This window comes from Oenanthe melanoleuca, chromosome 2, assembly GCF_029582105.1.
Source record: "Oenanthe melanoleuca isolate GR-GAL-2019-014 chromosome 2, OMel1.0, whole genome shotgun sequence".
NCBI classification, from domain to species: domain Eukaryota; kingdom Metazoa; phylum Chordata; class Aves; order Passeriformes; family Muscicapidae; genus Oenanthe; species Oenanthe melanoleuca.
Window position 1 is genome coordinate 105,144,193 of NC_079335.1, and position 11,487 is coordinate 105,155,679.

Genomic DNA, 11,487 nt, shown 5'->3' on the forward strand with positions numbered 1-11,487 from the left:
CCCGTAATTCTTTATTTTTAACACTCACTTGCTCCAGTCAGGTGCTGAAACCGTTTTTGTGTGTCAGGCAAAAACGCCCCTGTCCTGGGGGAGTGACATGTAAAAGCTGCCAAACCCATCCCCTGGCTGCCTTGAGGGCTGTGCACTTTCATAAACATCTTCAGACACCTTCAGAAGAGAGGAATGGGAAAGAACATCTTTGTCTCTACATCTATCTGCCTGTAGGAAATGAAACAAAGGAGAAAAAGAAAAGTTTTGTTTTTTTCCTAATGAAAACATTCTGCAGTAGTAAGGCTTGATTTGAAACATCGCCCACTCCCAGCCCCCCTGCAATATTACAGTATTAAATCCTTTATTAGTATAAGCCTGGAAGGAAAACATTTAAAAGCATTGCTTGAATGTTCCTGACATTAATTTAAAAGATAGCAGTGACTTTCTTTAAAAGTAACATCACTTTGGTTGCAAATGTATAAATAAATGGATTTTTAGATTTATTTGTATTTTCCTCAGTTAAAAAAAAATTATTTTATTTTAATTTCTTGTTTGAAAGTTTTGGGGGAGAAATGGTCACTTTGCACTATTTTGCCGTGAACAATAACCAAAACCAAGGACAGAATTCAGGTGATTTAGGACTCATTATGCTTTGAAAGGAAGCTAAAAAAGCCAAGCTAGGTGGCTGAAACTGGTTGCCTGGGAGGAGCTTGAGAGGAAGAAATGCAGAAAAGCATTTTCAGGATGAGATCCACAAGAAAAAATAAAAATATTTGGTGTTACGAGAGAAGAACACTCCCTGTTACTGTTTGCTGAACTCTCACTGCAGATTCTGTAGTGCTGTTGGCTCTCCCAGCTGCTGTTGGGAGATGCTCCTCGAAGTGTTTTTGTGCTCAGCCCTTGGCACAACCATTTTGGTTTGTTTCCCAGTGTTGGTTTTAGTAGAATTTTGGTTTAGTGCAAGTATTTTCTATGTATTGTCTTCTACACTTTGTGTTTGCTGTAGAAATTGCTGCCTCTTTCCTTTGGCAGGAAACCTTTTATCTGCTTTCTTGCACGTGACAAATATTTTCCTTTTTGTATTAGTGAACACATTTGGGAGAAACTCTGAGAATTATGCAATGCAAAAAGCACCTCCTTTACAATTTAGGGCATTCCTTAGATGTGAGATCCAGCTGCTGAAGGAGACCCAGGGAGGCTGATTACCTATGGTGGTGGTGGAGCATGCAGGTAAAACACTTTTATCGCAGCCTGCCTATGGGTAGACGGGAATGATTGGAGGAACTGCAGGGTGCTGGTTTTGCACAAGCTGGGATCACTGCCCAGCTCTGAACTTGGGGCCCTCTGCCCTGCTCTGAGCCAGGTAAGAGCTGGGCAGAACTTTCCTCCTTCTCTCCACATCGGTGGGCAATAGCCAGCTCAGCCTCTATGCTATTTGGGAGCACCCTCTCTCCTGGAAGGATGCTGTGACTAGACTGCTCCAAGACCTTTCCCTCAGGATCACATTCTGCTCTGCTCAGGAACCTGTCCTCACCCCCTCCCAAATGAATGCTTGGCTCACCACACAGCAGGGTATGCTCTGTTTATTCTGTGATTTGCAGCCATCAGTAGAACTTTCACATTGAATTCACAATATAAAACAGATAAGCCAGGACAATGAAACATGTCGGTGTCATTCCTCTTTTTCACTGTTTGGCTGTTCACTGCAAACATGTGGGCTCAGTGCATAACTCAGTCCTTTGCAAACAGGGTCACCTTAGCTGGTCTTTTCTGGCAGTATTGTGCTGCTGTGTTTATATTTGGACATGTTCCTTAGAGATCAAAGCTATTGGGACTGACACAAAATTTCTCTGAAAAGTGGATAATCTGACTATTCAACCCATGGAATATGTTTACAGTGCCAAATGAAGGCATTGTGCTGACTCTCTTTATAGTAAGACACCCAGCAACATGCAGTGACAGGACAAGGAAGGATAAGTGAAATTATTTTAATATAGTATCAATGTATGAGAAACCACAAAAGAAAGAAAACGTTTTCTGGAAAATTCTGCATATGTATATATTGCATTTTATAGTCTTACAGACAAACTTATGTCAAATACATGATTTTAAATACTTTAAAACACTGATTCAAAGAGAACAACAAGTTGATTTATCTCTTTTGGTACAGACATGGGAGTGTGATTTCTTTTTCCTCGTTTGCTATAGTTTGGTGTTCTTCAGGAAGAATACTCATATTCTTCAGCACTGCGGCGTCCAAAATCCATCCAGCCCATGTAGTCTCTGTCATTTATCCTGTGAGTAGGATCAATGCTCTGTACCCTGTTTCCCATAACTGAGAATCTTCCAGTTGAACCTAGGAAAAAAGCGTTTGGGAGAGCAGAGAATAAGAGGACACATTACACATTTTCCAGGTTCACCCATGTTCTGATCTGGCTTGTGCTCACCAGCAGATGTCTGCAATAGTTGAAATGGACCTAATACAGGCCATGTAGCACCACTGTCATGTCACTGGGTAAAACATCAATAGAAACCTTATAAGTAATGTCCTGGAAGTGGCTTGGATTTTTTCAGTGCAAAATAAACAGATCATTTTCTACCTCCTGCTGCAGGAATATTCTGCTCCTGTCTGACAAGAAGGATTATATATAGATATATAAATATATATAGATATAGATATAGATATATAAATATAGATAGATTTTTCCTTTTTCCTTCCTATTTTACTTGAGAGAGGGAGTCCAAACTGTGTCTCACTATTCCTATAAACCACCACAGGGTTTGCTGGCTCATATTGGGAGAGCTGCTCTATGTGCAAAATAACCACAGCCCCATGTTGCTTAAAAAGACATAACTATAAGTACAGGAGCTCTTACAGTGCAAATTTGGTAACAAGCAGAGTAGAGTTATGAATCCTAGGTTTTGTGGAAAAGTGGGAATAGTCCTGAAATGGTGATAGTTGTGTCTGGAATTCACAGTTAGAGATACCTATTGCTGGAATTATGCAGGGCTTTTTACTAAGTCAGGGATTTTTTTATTGCTTATCCATAGCCTTCAAAATTCTTTTCACAGCAGAGTTGGGAGCTGATTTCTGATCTTGCCTTATCATTTCTGTATGCCTTGCTTAAGGCATCAAAGAGGCACCAACTATTTGCAAGGAGAATTTATGCTTTAAAAAAATGGGCTGCAATCCTCTGTTTTCACAGTATCACATGATGTAACTAAAATTACAGGGAAAGGCAAATTACTTCTCTCTGTACTCCCTGAAAACAGACAGAATTGATATATAACAATAATTAGATGGAGTTAAGCTTTGAGTGAGGAAGGGGCAGATTTACTATATTAGTATTCAATGCAGACTGAGGTTTGAGGAGTACTTGAATTGATCAAAAAGGAAAAGGAGCCCAAATCAAACCCCATCTATCCAAGTTTACACAATTGCCTTGCTTTCAGTTTCTTGTGTTTTGAAGAAACCTCTGTTGATTCTGTGCTTCCTCATGTAATACTTTATAATGAACATGACCCAGTAAAACAAAAAGCATCTGCATTGCTTTGTTAGTGGTTGCAGGGAGTTGAAGGTACACACAAAAAAAGCCATGTTTAAGACATTTACCTAGAACAAAATGACAAAAAAATTAATTTTCTCTAGAATAGAATGTCTATCATAAAATGCTCAAACTCCATGAAATTCACATTCATAACTCAAAAAGTGCAATTAGGGTAATGATAATGGCTCCTTAGCACAATGACAAGGCAGGGCTCAGGCAGCACAGAACCATCACTCAGATGTTGGTGCTTAAGAGACTTCTGAGCCTGCCTTGACCTGAGGGCTGTAAAGACTCCCACAACTCTCTGGCTGGTCAAGGGCTCCTAGGAGGACATTAAATGTGCTTGTCACTGGCTTGAGAGCTACAGCATCTCTTCTACATGGTGCCAGATTCCAGCTGAAAACCTGATGATGAGCATAATTGAAAGCCTGGGTCACAGATTTCCCAACAGGGTCTTAATTACCTTTCCTCAACCCACTAGGGGGGTCATGTGGGTATTGCAGAATCAGTGTATGACAAACACATTCAAGATTGTAGCAGCTCAGCTACAAGGCTGCCATCAATCCCCAAGCCTTTGAGAGAACTTAGCTGTCTCACTGTTTTAACTAGAAATACTTTACAAAACCAGCCTTTCTATTAATCATGATGGCAAATGCCACTACTGGTGACGGCTGACACTAACAAAAGCTCAGACTCTTTCCCCCTAGATGGAATTTTCTAGTGATTATTATGGTTTAGACAGGTGACTAATACAATAGATGTAAGTGTTCTGCAGAGATTTCTGAAGTACTGCCCAGAGTCTTCACATTAAATGAGAATATAAAGTTTTGATGGGAACAACGTATGTATGATATAAATTAATACCGTTTTTCCTGTGAGTTTTCTCTCCTGTAACCAGCAACTGCATCTACAAACTAGAGTCCTACTAGCCTAGTCACATCACAAGAGTCTCATCATCGGCTTCCAGACCCTTTTTAGAGTTAATTATACATGTCAAAAACACATATGCAGGAAATTGTCACTCATATTAAAATTTACAGAAAAAGACATCTTAAATCCAAAGGGTTTTTTTTTCACTTTATCCAGTTAATCTATTTGGAAATGTCAGCCACATATTTAAGAGACTATAATGGATACATAAACTAGAACGAGGAGTTCAGTTTCCATATGGGTCGGCAACAATGACTAGGCTGGGGAAAGGTAATGAGGATTCTGCTTTGCAGACTCCTGCAGTAATATTCTTATTCAGTAAGGACCTTAGGTGTAGCATTGAATTGTGGGATTTCATATCTGAATTGACCTTCCATTAAATTGCATGAACAGCTAGAAGAAGTTCCTCAATGGATATCATGCAAATTGCTAACATGAGATGAAATCTTTCAGGCACTGTTGAAAGTGTGTGATTTTTCTGTTGTTTCTAATTTGGCTGTGTTCTGAGTCCACAGAGGAGTATGTATGACTGCATCTGTAATGCAGAAAACCCAGATGTGGCATCTCATAATTGCAGACCACCATCACAGATAAGCATAGGACTTTGCCTAGGAAAGAGGTCAACAGGGAAGCTGTCAAGAGTGGAGGGTTAAATCATCTGCATTATGGGGAGGAAACTCTTACTTAGAGAAAGTGAACTTTATCCTAAGCACAGTCTGAGTCTGGGTGTGAATTAATTTCTCAGTGTCTGTATGCCCAGGTAATCCTAATCCCAATTACTGGTTTCACTTGAAACCCTCTTTCCTTCTTAGATGTCTTTTCTGTGTAGAATAGGGCAAAGGTTGGAGTGAAGCTTTCATGAGTAAACGAAATTTCTCTAGTGGCCCTTGCTGAGGTTGGCAGCCAAAAGCCACAGCAATTGGGCTGTCCATAGTGTTACTCTATTGAGACACTGAGCAGTACAGAAATGAGAGAGCTCAAAAGGGAAAATGTTTCTTGGGGAAGTTTCAGTGATCAATGATTCTGAGCCATCATTTTTTACTGGCAACACCAATGGCATGCTTTTGTGCCTATGTTAAATGTATCCTGTAGGGTGTCAACGGGGATAGCTTTACTCTTTCTCTTATGTAATACAAACATTTCCTCGAGTGACCAATAAATCTCATTATAAGAATGCTCTGTAAGCCTATTGCTCTATTGATACCTCATGTCCTTGTTACACAGTGCCGTGAAGGTTTTAGATAACTGCAAGATTGTGTTCCCAGGTTGCCTGAGACCAAAACCTTCCAGGAATCAATGTGTGTTGAAGCAAATATGCTTTTACTTCTCACTGCTTTTAATTATTGCATTAATAAATATGAATTCTGTGTTTTGAAATCTTTCATGCTATTGTAAGTTCCTCTGGGAACAAATATATGAGAAATCCAATACTCAGAATATTTCCCTGGTTCAGAGATTTCTGACTGAGGTGAGGCTAGCCATTTGGTCTGCATTTATTCTCAGAAAAGTTTTCTGGCTCTTCTAACTTTAAAAGAGGGAGGGAGGATTTTACCTAAATGAAAAAACTTTAAAGAAAACCTAATTGCTTTTTCTGAGATACAACATACTGAAAATACCACCAACATAACAAGGCAATGGAAATAGTTAAAAATAAAATCTGGACTATAACCTAAGAGGTAGGTGACATTTTCTCCAGTTATCTTTATATGACTCTTCAGTCAGAGGCTGCTACAAAGAAATTCTTTTTTTTTGGTAGGGGTTTGGGAGCGGGCATTTGGAATGCTGTCAACTTCAGGGGATAACCAGGCAAAATCTAAATTCTGTCTTCTCTAGGAATTCATGTTAGATGATGACAGAGTTATCTCAGCTCCTAGGAACCCCTGCAGGAAATCCCAGTGGCACAGCAGCAGGCTGCAAGCGGTACCTTTTCTGGCTTGCTGGAGGTACTTGGCCAGCAAGGCGCCGATGTTGGCTCTCTGGTCGCTGCCGGTGTCCAGCCGCGGCAGGGATTTCAGGGGCCCGGCGGAGGACGGAGCGCGGGAGTGCCGCTGCTGCTCTGTCAGGCTTTGCTCCAGCCCAGCAGGCAGAGGATTCCCATCGTGCGAGCCCAGAGGCTGCTGTCCGAAGGAGCTCACCGAGAGCACGGCAAGGAACACGCAGATGCACAGCCCGCTGTACATTGCTGGGGAGAAGAGGGACAGTGGGCTCTTACATCACCAGATTTACTGCATTTTGTGCAGTCCCTAACCCCACCTTCCACTGGCGATGCTGGCTTCAGAGCAAACCAGGCTGATGTTGTTGGTTTTTTCTTTTTTTAATGTAGGTAACTGTGGGATCTGTCTTAATTTGGAAAATATGTACATAAGTAGCACAAATAACCCTGCTAAAGAGGAAGGTACAGGTAATTAATTTTATTTCTTCCAGCCTAGTATGTGCTGTATCTCCCTGATCTTCTCAATTCTTATTTACTTTCCTTTCTTTAGAAGCTGTATTTCATAAAAACTTAAGGGACTTGAATCCATCTTCCATCTCTGTGAAAAAATTTGTGATTCAAACATTTCAGTATTTTGCTATCACATTAAAACCCTGCTGTTATTACTCAGTTTTGACCAGTTCCATGAAGAACCTTTATTCTACCAACTTCCATTGATTCAAACTTTAGTGTTCTAGAGGGTTCATCTCATCACACATGAAAAGGAAAAAAACAAAACAAAACAAAACCAAAAACCTGCGCCAGTGAAAGAAAAACCAAAGTCTAATACTTCTACCCCAAAGCATTTTATCTAATAGCTGGAGTGATAAAAGCTGTATAGTTAAAAGTTGTAAGAAATAAAGTACAATTTAATAATCTTCTTCAGACTAGACAGAGAATTTAGATCTCTACTGCTTCCTTAAATGTGTACTGAGCAAAACAATGTTGGTTTATTAAATCGTTTTATCACATAAGCTGAAATGGTATTTTTTTCCTGGAAACAGAGAAATTACTCTCAATTCTTAGAAGAAATAAGACTTCATGCTATGGGGGTAATTTTTACTTAAAAACACGTATTATCTCAGCTAAGTGAGACTTTTTGAACTGCTTCCGTTCTGCTTGTTTAACAGTACACTTAACAAAACCTTTAAATTTTAAAAAGGAATAAAACTAGGTTTATTTGCCCAACACATACACACAGGTCAAAATCATTCACAGTATATAAAACACGGAGGTTTTAAAGTATTCTCAGGAGACAAGTGAAGAAAGTTGAAATGTCACTCTGACGTGGTTATTATCGCTGTACCCGTCTAGGTTCGGGTACTCAGGAACCGAAGGTGCATTGCACCCTTCCAGCTGTCCCGAGTCCTGTGTTTCTTTACACACATACATGTCAATATACACACACATCTAAGTATTCATGTCCCTGCTACGGTCCCCAAAGCCCACATCTCACCACAGCTGGCCGGTTCCCTTCCCAACTTCCCAGCGGTGGGAAGCCCTGCTCACACGCCCCGCGCCGGCTCCGCCCGGTGCCCGCGCTCGTCGGGAGCGGCTGGAATTCTTCTTCCCCGCCAGGAAGCGTTTCCTCCGGCACAGAGCGCGACGCCCTCCTAGCCGCCGCACAGGTAAGCACCGGGCATCCTCATTTCCTTTGTCTCCCCGCCCTCAGCAGCGCTGCCGTCAGAAGAGGCGCTACCTACCTTTCCGCTGCGCTTTTCCAAGGTCCCACTCGAGTCGGGAGCAGCGAGTCTCGTGCGTGCCCAGGCAGGGAAGTCGGGGGAGACTCAGCCTCGGCCCCTTAAATAGCGGCGGGCACCGCGGCGGTGTTTACACATCCGTGACGCAGCCGGGGCCGCCGCCCCTCTCCGCGCCGGGGACCGGCACCGGGGTGCGTGCTCTCCGCGGGGGCAGCGGGGCTCCTTCCCGCCCTCCTTCCCTCCCTCCTTCCCTGCCGCCGGGTGCGGAGCAGTGCGGGGCTGGCTCTGCCCCGACGGGCGCTCCCAGCTCCTCCGGAGGGAAGCGCTCGGCTGGGCACGAAGGAGCTGGAGACCCCGGCTGGCTTGCAGCTGGGCAATTGAAATGCTCCAGGCCAGGGGTATTCCCGCAGCTCCGGCCCCGACCAGAGGCTCCAGGTGGGGCTCGTGCCCTCAGCAACACAGCTCCGGCCGTCGGGAGCGCCCGCCCTGGCCGCGCTCACCAGGTGCGGGGTCTGGGGCTGGGTTCCGATCTCTGCGGCTTCCTGCGACCTGAGCCCGGGGCCGCAAATGCCTTCATCCTCCCCTTCCTCTCATAGGCTCTCCCGAACATCTGCTCGGGAAAGACGGGACACTCATTTTATTTAGTAAGCAAAGCATAAAGCCGTGGACGATTCCCGCAGAAAGCCGTGGATGGAGAAGCCTTCGGCGTGGGTTCTCCCTCACGGACACAGAACTACCAGAGTCTCCCCCGGCCGCTGCCGGGACCGCTGTCCCTTCCCGCGCCCTTGGCCGGGCCGGTGCTGCCCGAGGCATCCGCAGCAGCCTCGGACACTGTCCCGCCTCCTGCTTTTCGGGGGATGGAGGAAGCGCCCTCATACCTGGCTGCCCGGGCTGCCGCAGAGGGACGGGCAGGGCCGATGGGGCAGCCGTGCGGTACCACCCGAAACTCCCCGCAGCTCATCCCTGGAGCCCCAGCGCTGGGCTCAGGCGTCACTGTGCGGAATCTGTGCCTAAAATTTACAATTTGGAGGCAAGCGAGTGGGCGGGCTGCTTTTCCCTCTCCGGGAAGCGAGCCGGGCAGCCCCGAGATGCCGAGGCTCCCCCGGGAGCTGCGCGGCCGTGCGGGGGTGCGGAGCGCCGGCCGGGCCGTGCCCAGCGGCTGCTGCGAGGGCTCCAGCCCGCCGACACAGGGCACGGGGGTGTGTGTGTGCGCTTTAACCTCCCAACCCAGGGCTCCTGGGGGGAACTGGGCCGCTTCCCCGTCCTTGCCGCAGCGCCGGTCCCGGCTCCCGCCGCCCCGCGCCCTTCCCGCCTCGGCCCGCAGGGGGAGCCGCGCCCGCGGAGATCCAGCGGCGCGGGGACGGAGCCGCGGAAAAGCCGGGAAATGCCGGGGCAGGACGGTGCGAGCGGGGAAAAGCCGACCTGCCGCACCTCCTCCGAGCGGGGAGCCCTGGCTGCCGATACCCAGCGGTGCCCGAGCTGAAGCGCTGCTGCTGGAGAGGGACGGCGGGAGAAGGATGCCGTGGCTCCCGCGTCCCGTCACCCTGCTGGTGCGAGGCTCGGAGGTGGCAGAGATGGAAACGGACCAGCTCTCCCACCGCCTCCCAGCTGCTGACAGGGTATTGCCGAGCGGGATACGGCACCTGAGCTGCGGGCTGCATTTCAGCTCCCACATCGGCGCTGGCATCGGGCAGAGTCGCCATCCTGAAGTACTTAAAAAAAAAATCCAGTCAATTCCTCCTTAGAAAAGGTAAATGTTAGTGAAAGCAGATTGCCAGGGAAAGGAACAGCCCTGAAATTATTCCAGCTATACCTGTCCAATGGCTCTGTCTGTCTCTGGAAAAAGATTCTGTAATATTCCAGATAATTCAGTTTCACTACTTTGGTTCAGTAGGAAAAATACTCACTGCTATTAGACAATTAAATAGTTGACTCTGAATGGAACTGTAGGTGTCTGGGAAGAGTATCACAGTCTTTCGGGAAGGTACAATAACAATTCTGCTAGAGTCACATCAAGCCCTTGTGAAACCCACTGTAGATAATGAGTTCCCAAGGGACCAGCTCAAAGCTTAACAGAAGAGAAACAGAGAGCAGAGCCACTTGCTAATATATGCTGATGCATAATTCATATCAGACGGATATAAATGCAGGCATTTAAGTCTGACATATTAGCCTGGTTGAACAAATATGCACTGCATTTACCTTGAGCTGATCTGGAATATCAGTTCACTTATAAATACATCTAGGATTGGACAAATGGAGAGAGAGAGAGAGTATATGTGCGTGCATATGTGTGTGCATATGTGTGACAGCCAAGCTCCCTGTCTGTTCATGAACAGACAGAAAGGAAATGCCACATGAAATGGAATAAAGAAAACAGGAGTGATGTCAAGTTATTAAAGTCATCAGTGCTGCACGATCTATAGCCTGGGTAATTGACTTTTGAACACTGGATTTTCCTAATTGAATTCCTTAATACCTGTATGTACAGTCCTTGGTGACTATTTTCTGGCTTACTTATTTTTTCTTCAGGAAAGTTTGAAGTTGTAGGAAAGTTTCGGTCCTTGGTAAATATATGCTAATTAATGGCATTTTAGAATTGTTTTGAGCAGAGGTAGACCAGAAAGTCTGTTTGGCATGAGCAAATATGACAGCAGGACTCTGAGGTAAGTTGCCTGCAGAAACACAGACTTTGCATTACTTTTCTTATTGGCACAAAAGGAAAGAATTGGGATTTAATTTGCAGTGATGTCTATGTTCCAGGTCCAGTGTTTTTGTCAGGTGCTGGGCCTGGGTGTGCACCATGAATTGGAGAGTGTCAGCCACAGGAGGGCCTTGTGCCACCATCACAGGTGGGGTGAGACAGAGGCTGCCCTAACACAAGACTTCAGCCTTAGATCACCAGGAAGGAAAGTGCTTTGACTGCACCAGAGCTTCAGTGATATTGCAAGAATCCAAGAATCCATATGCAAAACAAATTTAAACCTAAAGTGAACCCTGCAATGCAGTAAATGCTAATATAGATACATCCCTGAGGAGGAAGCTGAAAGATGCTATAGTTTAGATACTGCAGGCTTTTAAAATTCATGTTCTGGCAAGAGTCTGTTAAAAGATTTGAGTTTCTCTAACCTTCCCCCCTGACAATCAAGGCACCTCTATCCCCAGTTGCTTCCTCTATTTATCTGCCAAAGGTTTTCTCCTGTTTAGCTGAGGTGGCAAAAGAGTGTGCATGGTTAAGCACACATTTTGTGCTGTGCCAGCACAAAGCAAGGAGTTTTGGAGCAAGAAGGCAGCACGAGAACAGAGGGATGGAGACATTTCCTTATGTCTGTCCTGCAATGGGGAT

General features: G+C 45.3%; 1 protein-coding gene across 1 annotated transcript; it reads right to left on the reverse strand.

Moving 5' to 3' along the window:
• Window positions 1-1,558: 1,558 nt before the first annotated feature.
• Window positions 1,559-8,224, reverse strand: CCK (cholecystokinin). The gene is made up of 3 exons (XM_056483155.1): window positions 8,145-8,224; window positions 6,394-6,651; window positions 1,559-2,347 (listed from the first exon to the last, which is right to left on the reverse strand). The coding sequence occupies exons 2-3, from the start codon at window positions 6,647-6,649 to the stop codon at window positions 2,211-2,213; spliced, it is 393 nt and encodes a 130-aa protein (XP_056339130.1). The 5' UTR covers window positions 6,650-6,651; window positions 8,145-8,224; the 3' UTR covers window positions 1,559-2,210.
• Window positions 8,225-11,487: the final 3,263 nt, after the last annotated feature.

What these genes read in the sequence shown, in the direction of transcription:
- CCK (XM_056483155.1), bottom strand. Translation starts at nt 6,649, where the DNA reads ATGTACAGCGGGCTGTGCATCTGCGTGTTCCTTGCCGTGCTCTCGGTG. An exon ending in CCTCCAGCAAGCCAGAAAAG is followed by an intron (nt 2,348 to 6,393) that starts GTACCGCTTGCA and finishes CTTTTTTCCTAG; the next exon opens with GTTCAACTGGAAGATTCTCA.